Source organism: Ictidomys tridecemlineatus, chromosome 2 (assembly GCF_052094955.1).
Source record: "Ictidomys tridecemlineatus isolate mIctTri1 chromosome 2, mIctTri1.hap1, whole genome shotgun sequence".
Lineage (NCBI taxonomy): Eukaryota > Metazoa > Chordata > Mammalia > Rodentia > Sciuridae > Ictidomys > Ictidomys tridecemlineatus.
In genome coordinates this window covers 219,680,139-219,697,244 of record NC_135478.1, presented here as the reverse complement: position 1 = coordinate 219,697,244, position 17,106 = coordinate 219,680,139, and the positions used below count along the sequence as shown (strand labels likewise).

The following is a 17,106-nucleotide window of genomic DNA, read 5'->3' as shown; positions in this document are numbered from 1 at the left end:
GTGTGTGTGAGACTTTATCTTGGGCTCACTCTCTGCAATCCTGCCATGCATAAATATGGTATCAAGTTCTCTTAATAGATTCATATAAACTGAGATTGAACAACTATAAAACACAACTGGCATCTTTAATTGCCTATAGCTATTTTTCATCCTATAGTCTAAATGTTCGTTGAATGCCCACTACATTTGCCACTTGATTTCTCATTTAAATAAATGTTGTAAGAAAATTAATTACATTTAGGAAAGATTAAAACCAACACACACCCTTCCCAAATACATTGTACTCAAATGCAAACAAGGGAAACCTGCTACAGCTGAGACTGTCAGAAGGAAGAACTCCAACACAAACTTGGCCTTGAGTTCTTGCAACATCAGCAACAATAACAAACAGACGACTTCCCTCCACCCGGATGAAGGGGGAAAGCGTTAAAATGCCCAACTGGCTTCTGTTCCTTTCCCCTTGAAGGTCTTCACTAGAGCACTCCACCACATGCAACCTGGACGACTGTTTTCAAAATGAATGATTCAGAAATGAGTGTCAGAGACAAAGGGTCCCAAGGGACAAGTTGACAGACCTGCAGGCCTCTTTGGGTTCCGTTCTGGGTCTCATTTTGGTAAAATGAAGTTGTACCAGCCTTGCAGACCTTCCCCCCTTAGCCTGGCAGTGCTTCTCTGCTGGCCCCTCACCTCCCACCCACCCACCACCCTGCCCATTGTATATTTTCCAGTTCGTGTTGCAGTGTTTCAGGCTCAGACTTTTCTCGGAGTCCCAAAACAAATAAATTACAATTGTGATGGAAAACAGATCATTCGACCATTGTAAGCATTTTAATCCTTCTTTTCATTTTATAAATGAAAAAATAAAAATACGAAGAGGGGCTCAGAGTTTCCAGAGGGTTCTCAAGCCAGCAAGGATCAGAGCTCAGACCCATTTGATTCCCCCAGGATGTTTCTTCTGCCTCGTGTTTCATCCAGAGGAAAAATTAGACCTAGTCATGTCACTGGCGACACATGGAAGATAGAGGCCAAGTTTCATCAAGCCACTAGTTAATTCTACCAGTCCAGGTCTGAAATCCTGTCTGCTAGGGAGGAAGAGATATAGGCGACACCTTGGTTGGCTGTCACAGAAGCTTCCTTTCCTCAGAGCTAAACTTCTTTGCTTTGAAACTCTGAAGACCTAAATCTCTTGAACCCTGATCTGCTTTTATCTCCTTTCCAGCCTCCCAGGTGACATGTCCTAGTACCGTTTTCCAACTTCAGATAGACTAACATCCCTTTTCATCAGTGTCAGTTTCTCTGATGGTCTCTGGGACTTTTGATGTCTCCCGGGGGAGCTAGAGAATTGTCTCTTGTTTACAGGTGACTGATGAGTCACAGATATTTACATAGCAGTATATCAGCAGGATTTTAATGTTAGTGACAATGCAGGGCACAGCTGGTTCCCAGGTAGAGGGTGATTCACCACACCCTCAAGAAAGACCAGGCTGTTTCCTCCCCTGCTCAAGGGGAAGTGATCCCTCTCCTCTGGCACCGGATCTCCTAGGGGAGGGGCCAGATGACATCTCTGGCCCAGAAGAAGAGGTCTCAATAGGACGAGCTGAACCCAAATTGGTCTTGAGCCATGTTCTGCTCTCTCCTTGCTCTTCTCCTCGGCACATTCTTAGGTGGGTGCTCTTCTTTTTGAAAGGCATCCCTTTAAATCCTCACCCTCACCCTGGACCCAGAGTCTCAGCTGTTTTGTTTCTCTCGAGGACAATCTTCCAATTGCCTGGACTGGATCTGGGGCTTTTGTCCTAGTGAGCTAGTGTGCTGAGTCTCTGCTACCTCTGTCCCCAGGGGAGGAGGTTGATCTTTTGGTCTCCCCTGCCTTGGTGACATTTGGAGCCTTTGGTTCTGCCCATACATCCCCCATGATTGAAGTCCGTGTGCTTGAGCCTTGGAAAGGCTTGAGCTGTGTGCTCTGCTGGGGTGGAAGACTGGCTGGGCTGGGGCGCTTCCTCACTAAAGGGCGCTTTACCCTTCTCACAGGTGCCAGAGCTCAGACTATCCATCAAAGGCCAACTAGCAAGGTACAGCTTGTGGGCAGTCCCCTGTCTCTGGAGTGCACCGTGAAAGGGGCATCAAATCCCAACTTATACTGGTACCGACAGACTGCAGGAGGGGCCCTCCATCAGCTTTTCTACTCTGTGAGTGTTGGCCAGGTAGAACCCGAGATGTTCCAGAGCCTCTCAGCCTCCAGGCCTCAGAGTGGCCAGTTCTTTCTGAGCTCCAAGAAACTGCTCCTGGAGGACTCTGGCTTCTACTTCTGTGCCTGGAGTCTCACACTGCGCCGGGTGGGGCAGACATCTGTGCAAAAACTCCACCTCTCCCCAGTCCTCCCCGCCCTCCCCAGAAGCCTTCACTTAGGAGGGTGGAGGAGGTTTGCGACTGGGTTTCTGGCTGCTAGCCAGGGCGACATCCAGAGATCAATGTGAATCAGGCTAGAATTTTCCAAGGAACTGTACTAAGCTCTGTATACAAAGACTTATTCAAGCAAAACCTGTGAATTGTCTACCCATCCTCAAGTTTCCAGCGTGTAGAGGTTTGGTCATGGGCCAGCCCTCAAAACATGTGGCACTTCGTCTAACACCCTACATTGTCCCAAATTCCAGTTTGTCTGTACTGGCTGTTCATATGGCACATGTGGCTAAGATAAGTCAGATACGCCCGTAGCCGTGAGGTGGACTGGTGAAGATAGGACGATGCCAACTGGGGTGACTTAATTGGTTAATTCCATCACTGGGATACTCCCCTGTCATTGATCTTTCTGCTGACACTAGGAAGTTTGTGGAGGCTTAACCCTGAGCTTTCGAGCCAGGGAAGGGTGAGATGTTCAGTAAGGTAGAAGTTAATGTAAGAGACATGCACTTAGGAATTTTGATTACAGTTTTTGGTTTTAGTTCTGTTTTTTTTTTTTTTTTTAAATTCCAGTTCTACTGTCCCTCATGCCTTCCCTTGCAGCAAAAGAGGGAACAAACACAGATGGTGATCTAAGATACAAGAGACTGAGGATAATGAGGAGGACTATTGTATAATGGAAAAGTCCTAAAAAGGAGAAATGACTTGAAGAGGAAAAGGCTGGGAAGAGATGTCACGGTTACCTTGACAACCACCCATCCTTCTTCTTTCATCCTTCTCTAGTCCTTATTCTTGAAAAGGTTTTCTTTCCTAATGTCCCTTCACCTCCACAAGGGGGCACAAGAATTCTTAAAATACTCTTTCTGGCCTTGGCCTACAACAATTGAGGAGTGTGTTTATTTTCAGTGTCATTTAATCTGAGACAGGGACAGAATGGTCCAAGGGTCACTACTGAACTTGAAGGATCCACTATATATTAAGCAGCAATTATGTGCTGGACACAGTGAGCTGTCCCAGGGACTAGAAAGAAAATGAAGGATACTCAGGATAGTGGTGAGCAAAGTCACAGCCTGATCAAAGCACTTGATCTTTTTGCCTAAATTTTAGTTGTTATGATCTTGAATTACTTATTTATTCTCTGTAAAATTTGCCTTAATTGATTGTTATGTGTATTAAATGAGATGGTCTTTATAAAACCCAATTATAAGGCCTACTTTTCAGCAGATAACTGTTTTCCTCTTTTTAAGCTTACGAGATATTTTAACTACAACTTTCCCCAAAGAAGGATTTATTTTTAAACCTTTAAATTTAATATTATGTAGTAAATTTTTAAAATGCTCCACATACTTGAATGACAAATCCATGAAACTTGTATCCTACATTGTGCCTCCTTGGTCTTTCCTGTTAGGGCTTTGTGCAGCCTCAGAATTCTTAACAGAGAAACATCCCAGGCAATCACCATTAGTCAGATGGAGTAGGTAAGAGATTTGAAAGAGATTATTATTTATCCCTGTAAAATATTCAGAAAAGTTCTGGACAACTTCACAATGGAGATAAAATTTTAACTAGGTTTAGCAAAATGTCAATCCAAGAAGGAGAGTTGGCATGGGTGGAAATTATTATGTTGTGTGCATGTATGAATACATAACAACGAATCCCACCATTGTGTGTAATTATGATGCTCCAATTAAAAATATGGTGGGGGGGAGAAATGTGGAGATCTCAGTGGATGCTGTACATTCTGGGAAGTCAGTGAGGAGAAAGTCTCAATGGTGGCACAGGTAGGTATGCTTCAACAGGTAAAGTGAAGTTACTTAAGGTGAGGCTTAAAAGCCATCTAAGTTTATCAGGATGGGTAAAAATCCCCCATGCCTCTCTCTTGCACAAGGATGCTATTTCCATAACTGTTTCTACCACATTTGGAACTTTAGAAATCCCCAGTCAGCACAACTGCAGAGGGAAAAGGAAACCAGCTTAGAGTGGCAGACGCTGATCTGCCATTTCTCACCAGGAATTCATCAAACTCACTTTCCCTATTGGTCACAATAAGCTGTTTCTTTTCTAGGAAAGCATCCAGGCAGAACCCGGATCTTGGCTTTGACTTTGTAGGTGTGCCGGGATAATCATGTACAAGCATCCCATTCCCTGGTCTTTGGCACGTGAAAGATCCAGGGCCACCTGTTGGTAGCCAGAGAAATGCCCCTCAAGTCACCTCACGTGGATCCCATCCATCATGGAGTTGAGGGGAAACGTCCTAGGGCCTAGAGACGGTTTGGGGAAGACGCAGAAGGGCCAGTGTGGGAAGCTGCTGAGACTCAAAGAGGGCTACTTCACATTTTTGTCCAGGATCATATGCCTTGAGTGGAGTATGAGAGACCTTCTAATGGCTACAGAGTGGCGGTGGCCTGTCATGTGCCCTGTGATGTCTATCCCCATCTCAGGGGCGTGGTTTCTGCCTCTCTGGTTTTCCATTCTCTTCTCTATTATGTTCTTCCTCCTCCTCTTATCCAGGTGGAATAGAAAATCAAACACATGGACTTTGCAGGTTTTAGTCACCAGAGGATGGAGCTTAGAAAAACCCGGTCAGTGCTGCACACAGACAGCAGCTTGAATGTCCAGGGACTGTCCATTTTGTAGTCTGTTGATTATCTAGGCTCCCCTCCCTATGACTCACTGTCATCTCTTCTGACATGAGTGGAAGGAAGTGGGGGCAGGGTGCATGTGGAGGGAGGTGGCAGGGAGCTTGGGGAAAGGGGGTAGGAGGAAGTGCCTGAGTGATATGGGACCCCAGGAACCCCAATGAGGTCAGAGCAGTTACTGCAGTTGCTCTCATTCTCCACCGTCTCCACGGTGCCCCCTGCAGCCTCTGACTTGGTGTGTGACCTCCAGCAGGTGTGAAAGATAGGTCGGTGGGCTGGAGCTGCAGGTGGAGCTGAGACACCCGATTCCCCCCTAGAGACCCCCTTTCTCTGCTCTCTGAAGTTCTAGTTCACTGCCAGGGTACTAGTCAGAGGTTCTGGCAGAAAAGTTGGTATGGGAAGGAGTTGGGGGCAGGATGTGGAGAGTGTGGTTTTCATGATGCTCAGAAGGTGGGTGGGGGAGGGACTTTCACAGGCACCCCAGATGTGGGACCTGGCTAATGTCAAACCACATCCTGTTGTGACTCCCCGAGATGGAGCTTGGGCAGGTGGCTGTTGTTACTTGGTGCTGATGTTACTCAGAGATAAACAGTCCAGCCGCTCTAGCTGGGCTGAGACACTCCTATCCCTTCCCCAATTGTCTGCACCCACCTAAAAAGCCCCGACCTGTCTCTCTCCACTTCCTGACCTTTGAAGCAAGGCCAGGCTGCTGTTTCCTAATGTTTTCTTCTCTCATTCATGGCTCTAGACCTCTTTCCTGGAGTCGGGCCAGGGAACTGGTGCCAGGGCTCCAGGTGCCTCTCATTAACTGTGGGGCTCTGGTATTAGCACTGTCCCTTTGAGACTAATGTCACAGATGTACATGACTTGGGGCTGGGAAGAGCTTTGGTTCTTTGAGACTCTACCCTCTTTCTAGCTTGAAGACCGTAGCTTTGAATCAACAAATCTAAGATAGAGCTTGAAGACACTACAGATCACCTTACTCCATTTTCTTATTTCACAAAGAAGGACTTGGAAGTCTAGAGACTATGAATGGGTGGCTTAGGGCCAGGTATCTGGGGACAGAGGGGGACCAGAAGCTAATTCTCTGTTTTGGCAGCTCCTGGACTTCAGACAAAGCTTATCCCTAACACGGGTTTTCTATTGAGCTTATGCTCTTGCTACCAATTTTAGGAATCAGTTTTAAGGAAGAAATGAAGCAAAATGAACATGTGAGATGCTGTGAGGATGGAGGGGTAAATATCACGGCTATAGAGTCAGAGCTGCAGAAGCCAGGCAAGCTGGAGAGATGAGCTGAAGAAATGTGATGAAAGTAAGCAAGTAGCCTCTGCACCCTTCCCCCACCAAAGAAAGACACCAACAGCGTGCACCCAGGAAGGAGAATACGTGCCTCGCAGGCAGCACATGTGAACAAAACCCAGAATTCTGAGTCAAAAGTGAGCTCTGAGTCAATGGGGCCAGGAAGGTATGAAAAATTAAAAAATTTCCCAAATGAAAACCAATATGTTGGATCTTGAGAATGAGAGAGAAAGCTCCCTTTTGCCCTGTGGGTCAGAACCCACCTGGTGCTCAATACTTTTTTGAATACTTCCCTTCCAGAAAGATAGAAGGATAAAAGAAAAGTTAAATGTTTTCAGAAGACAGTGACAGGGCTATAGAGAGTATGAAGAGCTCAGAACTGTATCTGAGAACAAAGTGGAGGAAACGAGAACTGTCTAGGTTGAAAAACACCTTCAGGATAATGGTAATCATAACAACAGCTAATATTGGTGATGCTCTGCTAAGAGCTTTGCATGTCATGTGCGTTAAATAAGATAAAACCATCATGTGAAGTTAAGGTTGGGATTGAGCTCATTTTACACAAAGGAAAGCTGAGTCACTTACCCAAGGTCACAAAGTTGGGAAGAGATGGAGCTAAGGCTTGAACCCAGGTCTCTTTGGCTTCAATGTCCATATTCTTCATAGTCAGACTTTTTAAAGCTCTGACAATTTTGTTCCTCATATATTTCTGGAGTTTTGACTAAATCTGGGCACCCAAACTATCTTATGAAGGGCTTTCATAGGGGTATAATTATGACCAGAGAGAAGGACAAGGTGAGATTTATGAATACTTAAAGAGGAAGAAATTCTTCATACAGCTGTGCTACTCAGACAAGAGTTCTCTGTCGGTGGATAGTTCGAGCCTAACTGGGGAGGAGGAGGAGAGAGTCAGGATTCCATTATTATGTTTCTTTACTACCCAGAGTGTCTGCGATTCCAAGATCCAGGAAAATGCAGTCCCATCAGGGAGTTTCGGGGGCAGAGGATCAAGTTGTAACTGCCACTATGGCCCAGAGCCCTGCGGGGACAGCCAGGGGTCGCTAGTGTGAAACCCACTTATTTCCATTAGACTTGGGTCTCGTGAGGGTGTCGTGGGGACTAGGCCCACAAGAAGCTCTGGCCCAGTTTCCCCTCCAAGACCCCTCCTCAGGCTCTCATAGACCTCTGCCAAGAGCAGTTGCAGAACAAACTGATGGGACTTGGAAGAGTCACAGTTGTGGGCCCATTTCAGCTTGTGTTTGCTAATTTACAGATGCCACTTGCTGATCTTTGGGACCCTGTCTCCCCGGAGCCTTCTTAGCAGCCCAGGTGCAACAGAGGTAAAGATTATGGATGGAGATGATAGAGAAATACATGTGGCTGGGACTTAGGGGAAGGGTGGGGTGCACCAAATGTACCTTGCTTGTTTCAGGACAGGACCAAGAATTGTCAGAATAAATCTTACGAAGAGACAGAAAGGTGGGGTGTGTTGAGGACGTCAGGGGCTTCAGATCCATCAATAAACAGAGCAAAACAAGAAAGGCTCTCAGATGTGAGCAGAGGTGGGAGACATAGATAGGGACAGGAACAGGGAATGTTTTGCATTTGGGTCCCAGATGAGATGGGTAAAATCTCAGATTATGGGATACCAAGGATTAGCAATCGCCTTTCTGGAAAGCACAGAAGTCTGCCACAGCAATGAGTGAACTCGAACCCAAACTGCTGTTCAGGCTGTGCTGCATTCTGCAGTGTGGGGCTTCCTACAGGCTGCTTTTTCCAGCTGCATGGTAACAGTGACCCTGTGATTAAAGTTTGAGGACTCATCCGCAGGTCAGTGGCAAACTAAGAATTGGCTCGTGGGTTTTAGCCAATCCCCATTGGCCTTCCTGACACTCTAATGTGTCTAGGGATACACACATTTCATTTTTATTTTCACACATGGTTTCAAGAAGACTCTAAGTGTAACCCTGCACTGCAGCTTCTGTCCCTAACCAGAGTGCCCTCAAGAAGCTCCTCCTACCTGACATTTGGGGCTGTGCATCACACAGACTATCAGGGGCTCAGGTCCCACTGGCTTCTCCTTTCTGAGTCATTATAAAAGAGAGGCATGGGGGGACTGGGCAAAAGATGGAGACGCTGGTATCCAGGGCTTGTTGTCCTTAGCTCATCTTTTCTTATTCTAAAATCCTCTTTCTTTCTTCTTTGCCTCTTTTCCCCCAATCACTTCCTTAAAAGAAAACAAAGTCTTTGTCCCTTGGATGTTCCCAAGACACCAAGAACGTCCCTAACTCCACAATGAACAGTGTAGTAGGAAGATCTGATAGGAAGGTTCTTGAGAGGACAGCATCTCATGCAGCCCCGCACCACAAGACTTCCCTTCCAACTCCAGGAAGTTCCTATGATTACCTGACCATTTGGATTATTGCATCCCATTATTAGATGACCCATTTCTTTCCTCACTGCCACTTAAATTCGTAAAGGTCACAAGTCAGTTCCTCTCTTTTTTTTTTTTTTAAAGAGAGAGTGAGAGAGGAGAGAGAGAGAGAGAGAGAGAGAATTTTTAATATTTATTTTTTAGTTCTTGGCAGACACAACATCTTTGTTTGTATGTGGTGCTGAGGATCGAACCTGGCCAGCACCATAAAAAAAAAAAAAAAAAGATCAGTTCCTCTCTTGAAGGGCTAGCCACGGGGAGTTCAGCTGTGCCCCACGGGATAGTGGAGTGCTCCACCACCACCCCAGGGCACTTTTCTAGAGGTGCTTTGTTCTGATTCTTTCTATAAGTAAACATGCTTTTCCCCCAACACTGGTGTCACCTGTGGAGTTTGCTGCTGCTCCTGTCCTACATTCTACCCATACTTCCCTAATGACATGGGACTGTCATTAGCCCTGAGGTTAGAACCAGTGCACAGGCCTGGGTTGATGAATCTCTTTAGTGTCTCCACGGCAGGAATAACTCTGGACCCAAGAACTGTCTCAGAGCTTCTTGTGTCCTGGTTTTCTGAGGAAAGTGCTGGTTCCCTTCTGTTCCTACATCCCATCTGGTCAGTGACATCCTCACTCTCAGTAGGATCCCAATTGGTAAAATAAATGATATGACTGTTCTACACATAACCCATTGGTGTTACGTTTAACCTGAAGAAGAATGGAGAGGAGGCCTGTTCCAGAAGAATATACTTAAATTCTAGATAAAGAGGTAGAGGCAGAAGAGACAGCTTCCCAGGGCTGTGAGTTGAGTGCTGGGAGCCGTGATGTTTGGGAGAGACAAGGAAAGGGCAGTAAAGACTCGGGGACTTTCCTGGGTCACTTGGGGTGTTGAGCAGGGACTAGATGGGGTTTTGACTCTCCCCATCTCTGTTACCCTGGACTGAGAGGGTGAAATGCAACTGGACTTTATCCTCTGGAGAAGATTCCTTCATTTGTTCTTCACTTTGACCTGCTGGCAAACTCTGGGTTACCCGAGCAGAAACTCTGCCACACACTCCCACCTGCTAAGGCCTCTCCTTTCAGCATCCACAAGAGAACAACCACCAAACCCTCAGACCCCATTCTCTTCTGTGAGGGGCTACCCTCCCCACCTCTGCCCTAGTCTAGCACTACAGCTGCTCAGCCCCTCACAGCTCTGCTTGGGCAAACCCCTGTCCTTCTACACCCCAGACCCCACAACACTCCATTTTCTCCAAAGCATTTGCTCGTCCCCTCTTCTGCTTAACTTTGCATCTAATCCCTGGAAGGGATCTCCATAATATGCTTGCAGCTTCCCCATATCCCCCCAAGGGAGGATGCAGGAGGCATCCTTTTGTGGATGCTGGTACAGGGCTAGAACCTGTTCCCTTTGCTGTTAAGCTGTTTTAGCTCCCATAGAAACAAATCAACACATAAACAGCAAAAGCAACAACCAGTTTAAAAAAGTACTACAATTTGTGACATTAAAAGATAGTTTTGACTGATGGAAGTTACTAGAATGTAATTAGCTCCTTAGGCCAACCCTGGTGAAGGATCATCCTTTCGTGGCTTATGCAAGTTGCCTCCATGACACCCCTCACCTCCACTTCTTAGAAACTGTCACAGATGTGTAGTGTCCCTGCAGAACCATGCCCGCCCAGAACCTTAGAATGTGACCTTAGTTGGAAATCTGTCTCTGCAGAAGTCATTGATTAAGCTCTCTAGATGAAGCCACTTGGGATTTAAGATGAGCTTTAAATACGATGACTCATGTCTTCATAAGAGAAAGGAGAGGGGGATTTAGAAGCAGAGATACAGGAGAGAGCCCTGTAAGACAGAGGGAGAGTGATGCTGACCGAAGCCTTGGAGAGGCCGGAGTCACCAGAAGAGAAAGAAGCAAGAAATGATCCTCCTGGGAGCTGTCAGGGAGCCCAGCCCTGCTGATAACTTAATTTTGGATTTCCAGCTTCCAAATTGCAAAGAGAATAAATATATATTGTTCTAAACCAGCTTGTGACAGTCTGTTATGGTACTTTGTCATGTACTTTCTTTCTGCAGTCCTAGGAAACTAAACATTGAGGAATTAAGGCAAACTCCAGTGTGTATCTGTGGGTGCTGCCTTCCCTGGAGTTTGGGGGCAGCTGCTCCAGAATCACCATGACACCAGGAACAAGTACACCACCCTGGTTGCTATTTGGGAAAAGCTTCCAGAACAGCTGTCTTCAGAAGAACATGCCACAATGTCACCCCTTACCAGTTACTGATCTGTGAGCTACAGTTTCTATACCTGTAAAATGGGGAAATCCACACTTGCTTCCAATACTTACATGGGGCCATTTACTATTCTCTGCCTTCTCTATCTGATCACATGCATACACTCCATAGTACAGTTCCATCTTCATGCAAAGTTCACCCCTATAAGGTAACTGTCTCCACCCTATAGGTGTCCCTAACACCATGTGCTTGGGGAAATGAGATCTCCATCCATCAAGTGCAGGAGCAGATAGAAGGGCTACTGTATTCATATGGCCTCAGCCTCCTTGGTCCTTGCTTCTGGGCGATTACTCATCCCAGATTTCATAGAACAGTTTTATCAACTCCATCTTCTCTAGGATTCCAGCCTAGATCTGCAGAGCAACACAAATCTTAAGTCCAAATCCTGAAACAAGATAAACTGGAGGTGTTAAGGACATACAGACAAAACCTAAAGGGGTAACGAAGGACATTTGATCTGGTCCACTTGACCTCTGTCTTGTGTTGGGCAGGGTTATACTTCACCATGATCTTCCCTCTCTGTCCTTGACTTGCTGGTTTTCCAGAGTCCAGCCACTGCCTTTCAGACTAATCTCACACTGGGAACTAGGAAAGTCTGATACAGTCCACAACTTTTGGGGACCCTCATCATAATGTACAGGACGAAAGAGTCTTAGTCAGAGGAGGCAAGATAGTCACTCTGCATGCCTTTGGACATGCTGTCTTTTGCAGGTCAGAATGGAGGTCAATGAAGGGCAGAATGCCAAAGAAATCCATGAGACACAACCAGGCCCCAAATACCCATTTTTATTGGTAAAAATTGTTTCAGATTCAGGGCTATAAGCTCAATCTTCCCAGAAGCAGAGAGAAGGATGAATATCCCAGTAGGAAGGTGATGAGAGGTGAACAGAGTAACTCTTTAGGTCCATAGGTTGGATTAGGAACAGGAGAATCAAGGTGAGGCTGGAGAACAGCTCAAGACACGGGATCAGACCTGGCCTCAGCAATTCTTCTTCTTCACCTGAGGAAGAGAGGACATTGTCAGGGTCCAGGGGCCACAAAGCAGTGGGAGTGGAGCAGAGCGGGCAGAAGCTGGGCCTGACTAGAGGAGGCCCTTGTTTCTCCCATCCCCCAGTGACCTACTCTTAGTGAGTCTGCCTTTCCTCCTTGGCCTGCAGTCCCCTGCAGTCTCATTGGGATGACAGTGGATCAGGGCTGGAGCTGGCTCAGAGATCCCCTTACATCCTATGCATAATAATACTTCACCCCCTCCCTCCACCCATCTGCTCCCTCACCCCTCTCCTTACCATGGCCATCAGCACCAGGGTGCTGACCAGCACAGCATACACAGTGGCCTTCCCTAGCAGGATCTCATAGAGGATGGTGGCAGACAGCACCCCTTGCTGATAGGTCACTGTTGGGACAAAGAGAGAGCAGGTAAGTCCCTGAGAGCACGTGGTCTGGCCTGCCCCACACCCCACTGTCCAAGAGTTCTCTGTGTCCTGGGTCCAGACACAAGACCAGGGAGATGAACAGAAAGGAAGCAGCTCACTCACCTGAGGTGACACCACAGTCTGAAAGAAAAGAGGGGAGAAAGATGGGTGAGAGACCTCATCTCCTTAAGCAGGTTGGAACCAAGTCAGCCTCAAGCCTGGTCCTGGCCCGTCCTCTCTGAGCCCTGGGACCATCTTTCTTCTCCTGGGACAAGGTCACCCATCATTCTGGAGTCCTATAATGACTGGCAGCACCAAGGGGACAGAGGGGGTACCCAGGTGCTGAGCTCTATGGAGAAAGGGGCCCCTAGCTCTTAGGCTGTTGGGCAGAGGATGGGGAAGGAGTCAGCCCTAGGTGCCCAGCTCCCCTTCCTGATGGCCTTTAGTCCTCTTCTCCACCCCCAGCTCTGCACCTAGACTTTCTGACTGTACCTCATCTTTGTGCTCCCCTGGTGCGGCCCCATCTCCTCTCCGCCTCCCCAGGCCCTGCTCACCTGCTCGGCCCCAGACCTCAGCACTGACTTTCTGGGTGATGGGTTTGGGCCCCTCCTCGGTCCACTCGTCTTCCTCTGAGAGCCCGTGGAACTGCACTTGGCAGCGGAAGTGGTTGCGAGGGTTGAGCCAGAAGGTGGCAGAGACCCTCAGGCGACTGCTCAGGAAGTATCTGGAGGCATTGGCGGCACTGGAGGGCTGAGGGTCCGTGCTGACCCCATTTTGCACCTCCTTTCCATTCACCCACCAGCTCAGCTCCACGTGGTCTGGGTAGAAGTCTGTGGCCAGGCACACGAGGGTGGCCTTTTTTTTCCTGTCGATCTCTACTTCTGATGGCTCAAACACAGTGACCTTGGGTGGGGTCACCTTCTTCAGGTCCTCTGGAAAGTGAAGTGGGGTTGGGAACAGGGCTGCTGTGAGATCATTGTGGGTCAGGCGGAGACTCTGTGTGTGTGTGTTTGACCCTCAAGATAATACAAAGTTATGTTGTGGAGGGTACTGTTTGCTTTGGGGGTGCAGGGGGTCAGTGTTCCATTCCCCTTTGGTGTTTTCTCTCTTCCTTGCCTTTCCTTTGAATTCACCTGAAGAACCGGCACTGTTCACTGACTGTCTCCCTTACATGGCTTATGAAAGGGCACTCTCTAACATGTGGGGTTGTGTCCCTTCATTGACAATTATTTATTTCTCCTCCACAAATACAAGTTTACTTGCTACTTCTCATCATTTTATATAGTAGCTATTAAAATGGAATCTTGGGATAGAAATCAGAAATAACTGTAGCTGAATCCTAGAACTGATTTTTCCCATCCATGCAAACTCAGGACAGTCTCTTTCATGTCCCTGTGTCATTTTTTTTTTTTTTTGGCTGCAGTTTCCTCTGCCTCCAAGTGACACCCAAGTTTCTATGACATTCTTTGCTTTTCCTCGATTCCTTTTTGTTTCTGAGCAGTTCTATTAAACTGAAGCAATATACTTCTTATGAGAACCCATAGTATTCTGGGCTCTGGAGAAAATTTATTTTGACCCTTCCTCACAGTTCTGTGGATATCACCTCCTTCCAGTGCCACCTCAGCTCTGCCTGCATATTTGCAATATAGAATTACGTGCTTAGAAAGACCCAGCGCCTGATGCCACCATTTCCAAATTCTAAATATCTTTTTAATAGTAGCTCTGGCATTTTTAGTTTAAGCTGGGCCTGCAAAATTTGTAGCTGGTCCTATCTTCATATGGTCAACCTCCCTTCACCCGACCTCCTTCCTTGCTAGTTAGTTATGCTTTTAGGCCTAAAGTGGCAGAGACTGGGGTAAAATGTTAATATCCTCACTTCTATCTTTCACTCTGTTTCAAAGACTCTGAGGTCGCTAGTACTCACACTAAATATTGTAGGTTAAACTGCCTAGAATGGGATCCTGCCAATTTCCAAGGGCAATATGGAGTGTACTTCTCTGACCTCACTCAGTCCCTATAATAAAATTAAAGTGCCTTAAGCCATGTGAGCTATTCCCTAGGATATTTACCAATACCACTGGCAGAACAAACATAAGCAGACCCCCACTACTCCTCAAAGGTTGTCTCTATGACTCTAGTGGCCTGGGTGAATGTAACAATGTGCCCTAGTGAGCTGCTGTTTGTATTCATTCTGCTATGGACTAGCCTCAGGCCATACTGTGAGCTTCCTTTTTGCTCTTCCCAGTCTACCTCTCCCACATACACAGCCCTCCACCCTGTTTCTATATTACGCAGAAACTGAAGCTCACATTTACCTTTTTCTTTTTACCTTTTTTACCTTTCTTTTTCTTTTTTACCTTTTTCTTCTCTTTTCAACTGACCCTAGTCTAAATAATTTCTAAATGACTAAAATACCAGGGATTTGGACCCAGCTTCATCTGGCTCAAAGTCTACCTTTCTCTACCCCAGCTGGTCACAGGAATCTAGAATTTCCTCAGGGCACACTTTAGTGAAGCTGAACCAGCCCTCATTGGATCCAGCTTCATGGCAGTTGGTGCCTGGAGTTGTGCTTATCATACAATCTGGGTTAGTACACCAAGACTGTGATTATTTCTCTGGCTTCAGGCTTCTCAGAAGGTGGTGTTGAAGGTCCCTTTCACCCCCAGAGCCTAAGATCTTTCAGGGAATTTTTCTCACCTCTCAGGCAAAATAACTGCATTTAAACCTGTGTTTGTGATAAATGAACAGAAAGTCTGAGCTGTTTTAACAACGGATACCTAGAGTGAGTGACAGAGATTTCAGGCTAGTAGGGGTGGGATTTTCATCTAGGGAGTAAATACATCCCAGAAGTTGAGGTGCCCCCATTCCTCCCTGCACCTGTTTAATGACCAGCTATGAGCAGGAGTGGACACTGGGCCTCCACTGCTGCTTCAGGGGTCCCACACTTAGGAGGAAAGAGATGGAGGGGTTTTAATATAATTTTGAATCTATACTGCCGAGCCTCGGCTTGTTTTCTTGTTTTGATTCTTCTTTACCGACTCATGCTTATCTGGCTACGGTGTTGGCTTCCCTGTTCCACTCTTGTCTGGCAGCCTTTTTCTTCTCTTTTCAACTGACCCTAGTCTAAATAATTTCTGCCCCAACACCTGCCCGGAGCCCTGCTTTGGCGGGCACTACCCTCTTGGTTCATTCCTGCTGTTTCTGCGCATTCAATTCTTTTTGCTTCTTAGCAGACATATCTCCCTCTACCTAGTCTCCAACCAGGCTTGCCCTTCTATTTTTCTCTAGTCTAGCGGTTCTCGGGAGGGGAGTCCTACTAAATCGTCTCTGTCGCCCAGCCTGTCCCCAAACATCTCAGAAAAAGACAGAAACTGGCCATGTCCTGTGTCCAGGTTCCTAGACCCTGAGCACCTCCCTACCCAACCTGTTCTTCACCAAGCTGCGGAGAAGCCGGGAGGTGAAGTTGCAAAGCTGACCCCGGATCGCTAACTCTCTGCGGGCCCACAGCTCCCGTCCACCCCGCACCCATCGGGGGACCACGGAGCTCAGACAGGAAGGTGGGGGACACGCGCGAATCTCACCTATGACCGTGAGCCTGGTGCCGGGACCGAAGTACTGTTCGTAGGAACACGGAGGCACAGCCCCGCGCGCAAACCCCAGCAGCGCCCTGAGCCACTTCCCACCCCAGGGTCCTAGCCCCGTGCTCCCAGCTCCGGGACCGGTTGGCTGGAGCGCGGTTCCGGGAAAAAGGTGCAGCGGAGCGGGAGCAGCCCCCGGACCACGCCCTCATCCATCCCGATCGGCTCCGTAGCTGCAGGTCCCCGACACTCACCCAGTACGGTCAGCCGGCTGCCAGCCCCGAAAGTCAGGGTACCGGCTCCAGAGCACAGCCCGGGGGCTCCCCACAAAAACTGGACCCGAGCGACCAGCTCCCGCCGCAGTCCCCGCCCGCCGCCGCTCACCTAGCACCAGCAGCCGCGTGCCTGGCCCGAAGTACTGGGTCCCTTGGTTCACGGCCCCCGAGCCCGGCACAAAAACCCGTGCCACAGTCCCACCCTGTGCCCGGCTGTGGCTCCAGCTCACCTAGCACCGACAGCCGGGTCCCGGCACCGAAGTACAGAGTGTTTTGGCTCACAGCCCCCCAGAGCGGCACAAAAACTGGCGGCACTCCGGCATCCCCCGGGGGCCCCCCACTCCCGCACCCCGGTTCCCCGTGTGCCCCCGCTTACCTAGCACCGTCAGCCGAGTTCCTGGGCCAAAATACTGAGTATCTGAGCTCACAGCCTCCAGGCCCAGGACAAAAACCCGCCCGGCCCGCTCCTGCTGTCCCAGCCCCAGCCCAGGTCCCTACCCACCCTGAGCGCTCCAGCGCTCCCCCAGAACCCGGACCAGGGGTCTTTGAGGAGCGGATCTCAGCGCAGCCTCACAGGGAGCCCACCAGCTACCCATCTCTCTCCATCCCACCCCACCATATCGTCCAGCTTCCTCCTTACCCAGTAGGGTGAGCTTGGAGCTTTCCCCAAAGAACCACTGTGAGCGAACTGTGTCCCCACAGCCCTGGGATCCCGGCACAAACCCCCGCTTTCCCCGCTGAAGGGCACTCGGTGGTCCGGAGCCCACTCCCCTAAGTTGGCCAGGGT

At 48.3% G+C, this 17,106-nt stretch overlaps 1 gene segment (V, D, J or C); it reads right to left on the bottom strand.

Moving 5' to 3' along the window:
• Window positions 1-11,820: 11,820 nt before the first annotated feature.
• Window positions 11,821-17,106, bottom strand: part of LOC110598275 (T-cell receptor beta-1 chain C region-like) — a 32,620-nt gene continuing 27,334 nt past the window's right edge. Inside the window, 1 exon segment of the C gene segment in view lies at window positions 11,821-12,054. Within this exon segment, the coding sequence occupies window positions 12,034-12,054 (21 nt within the window).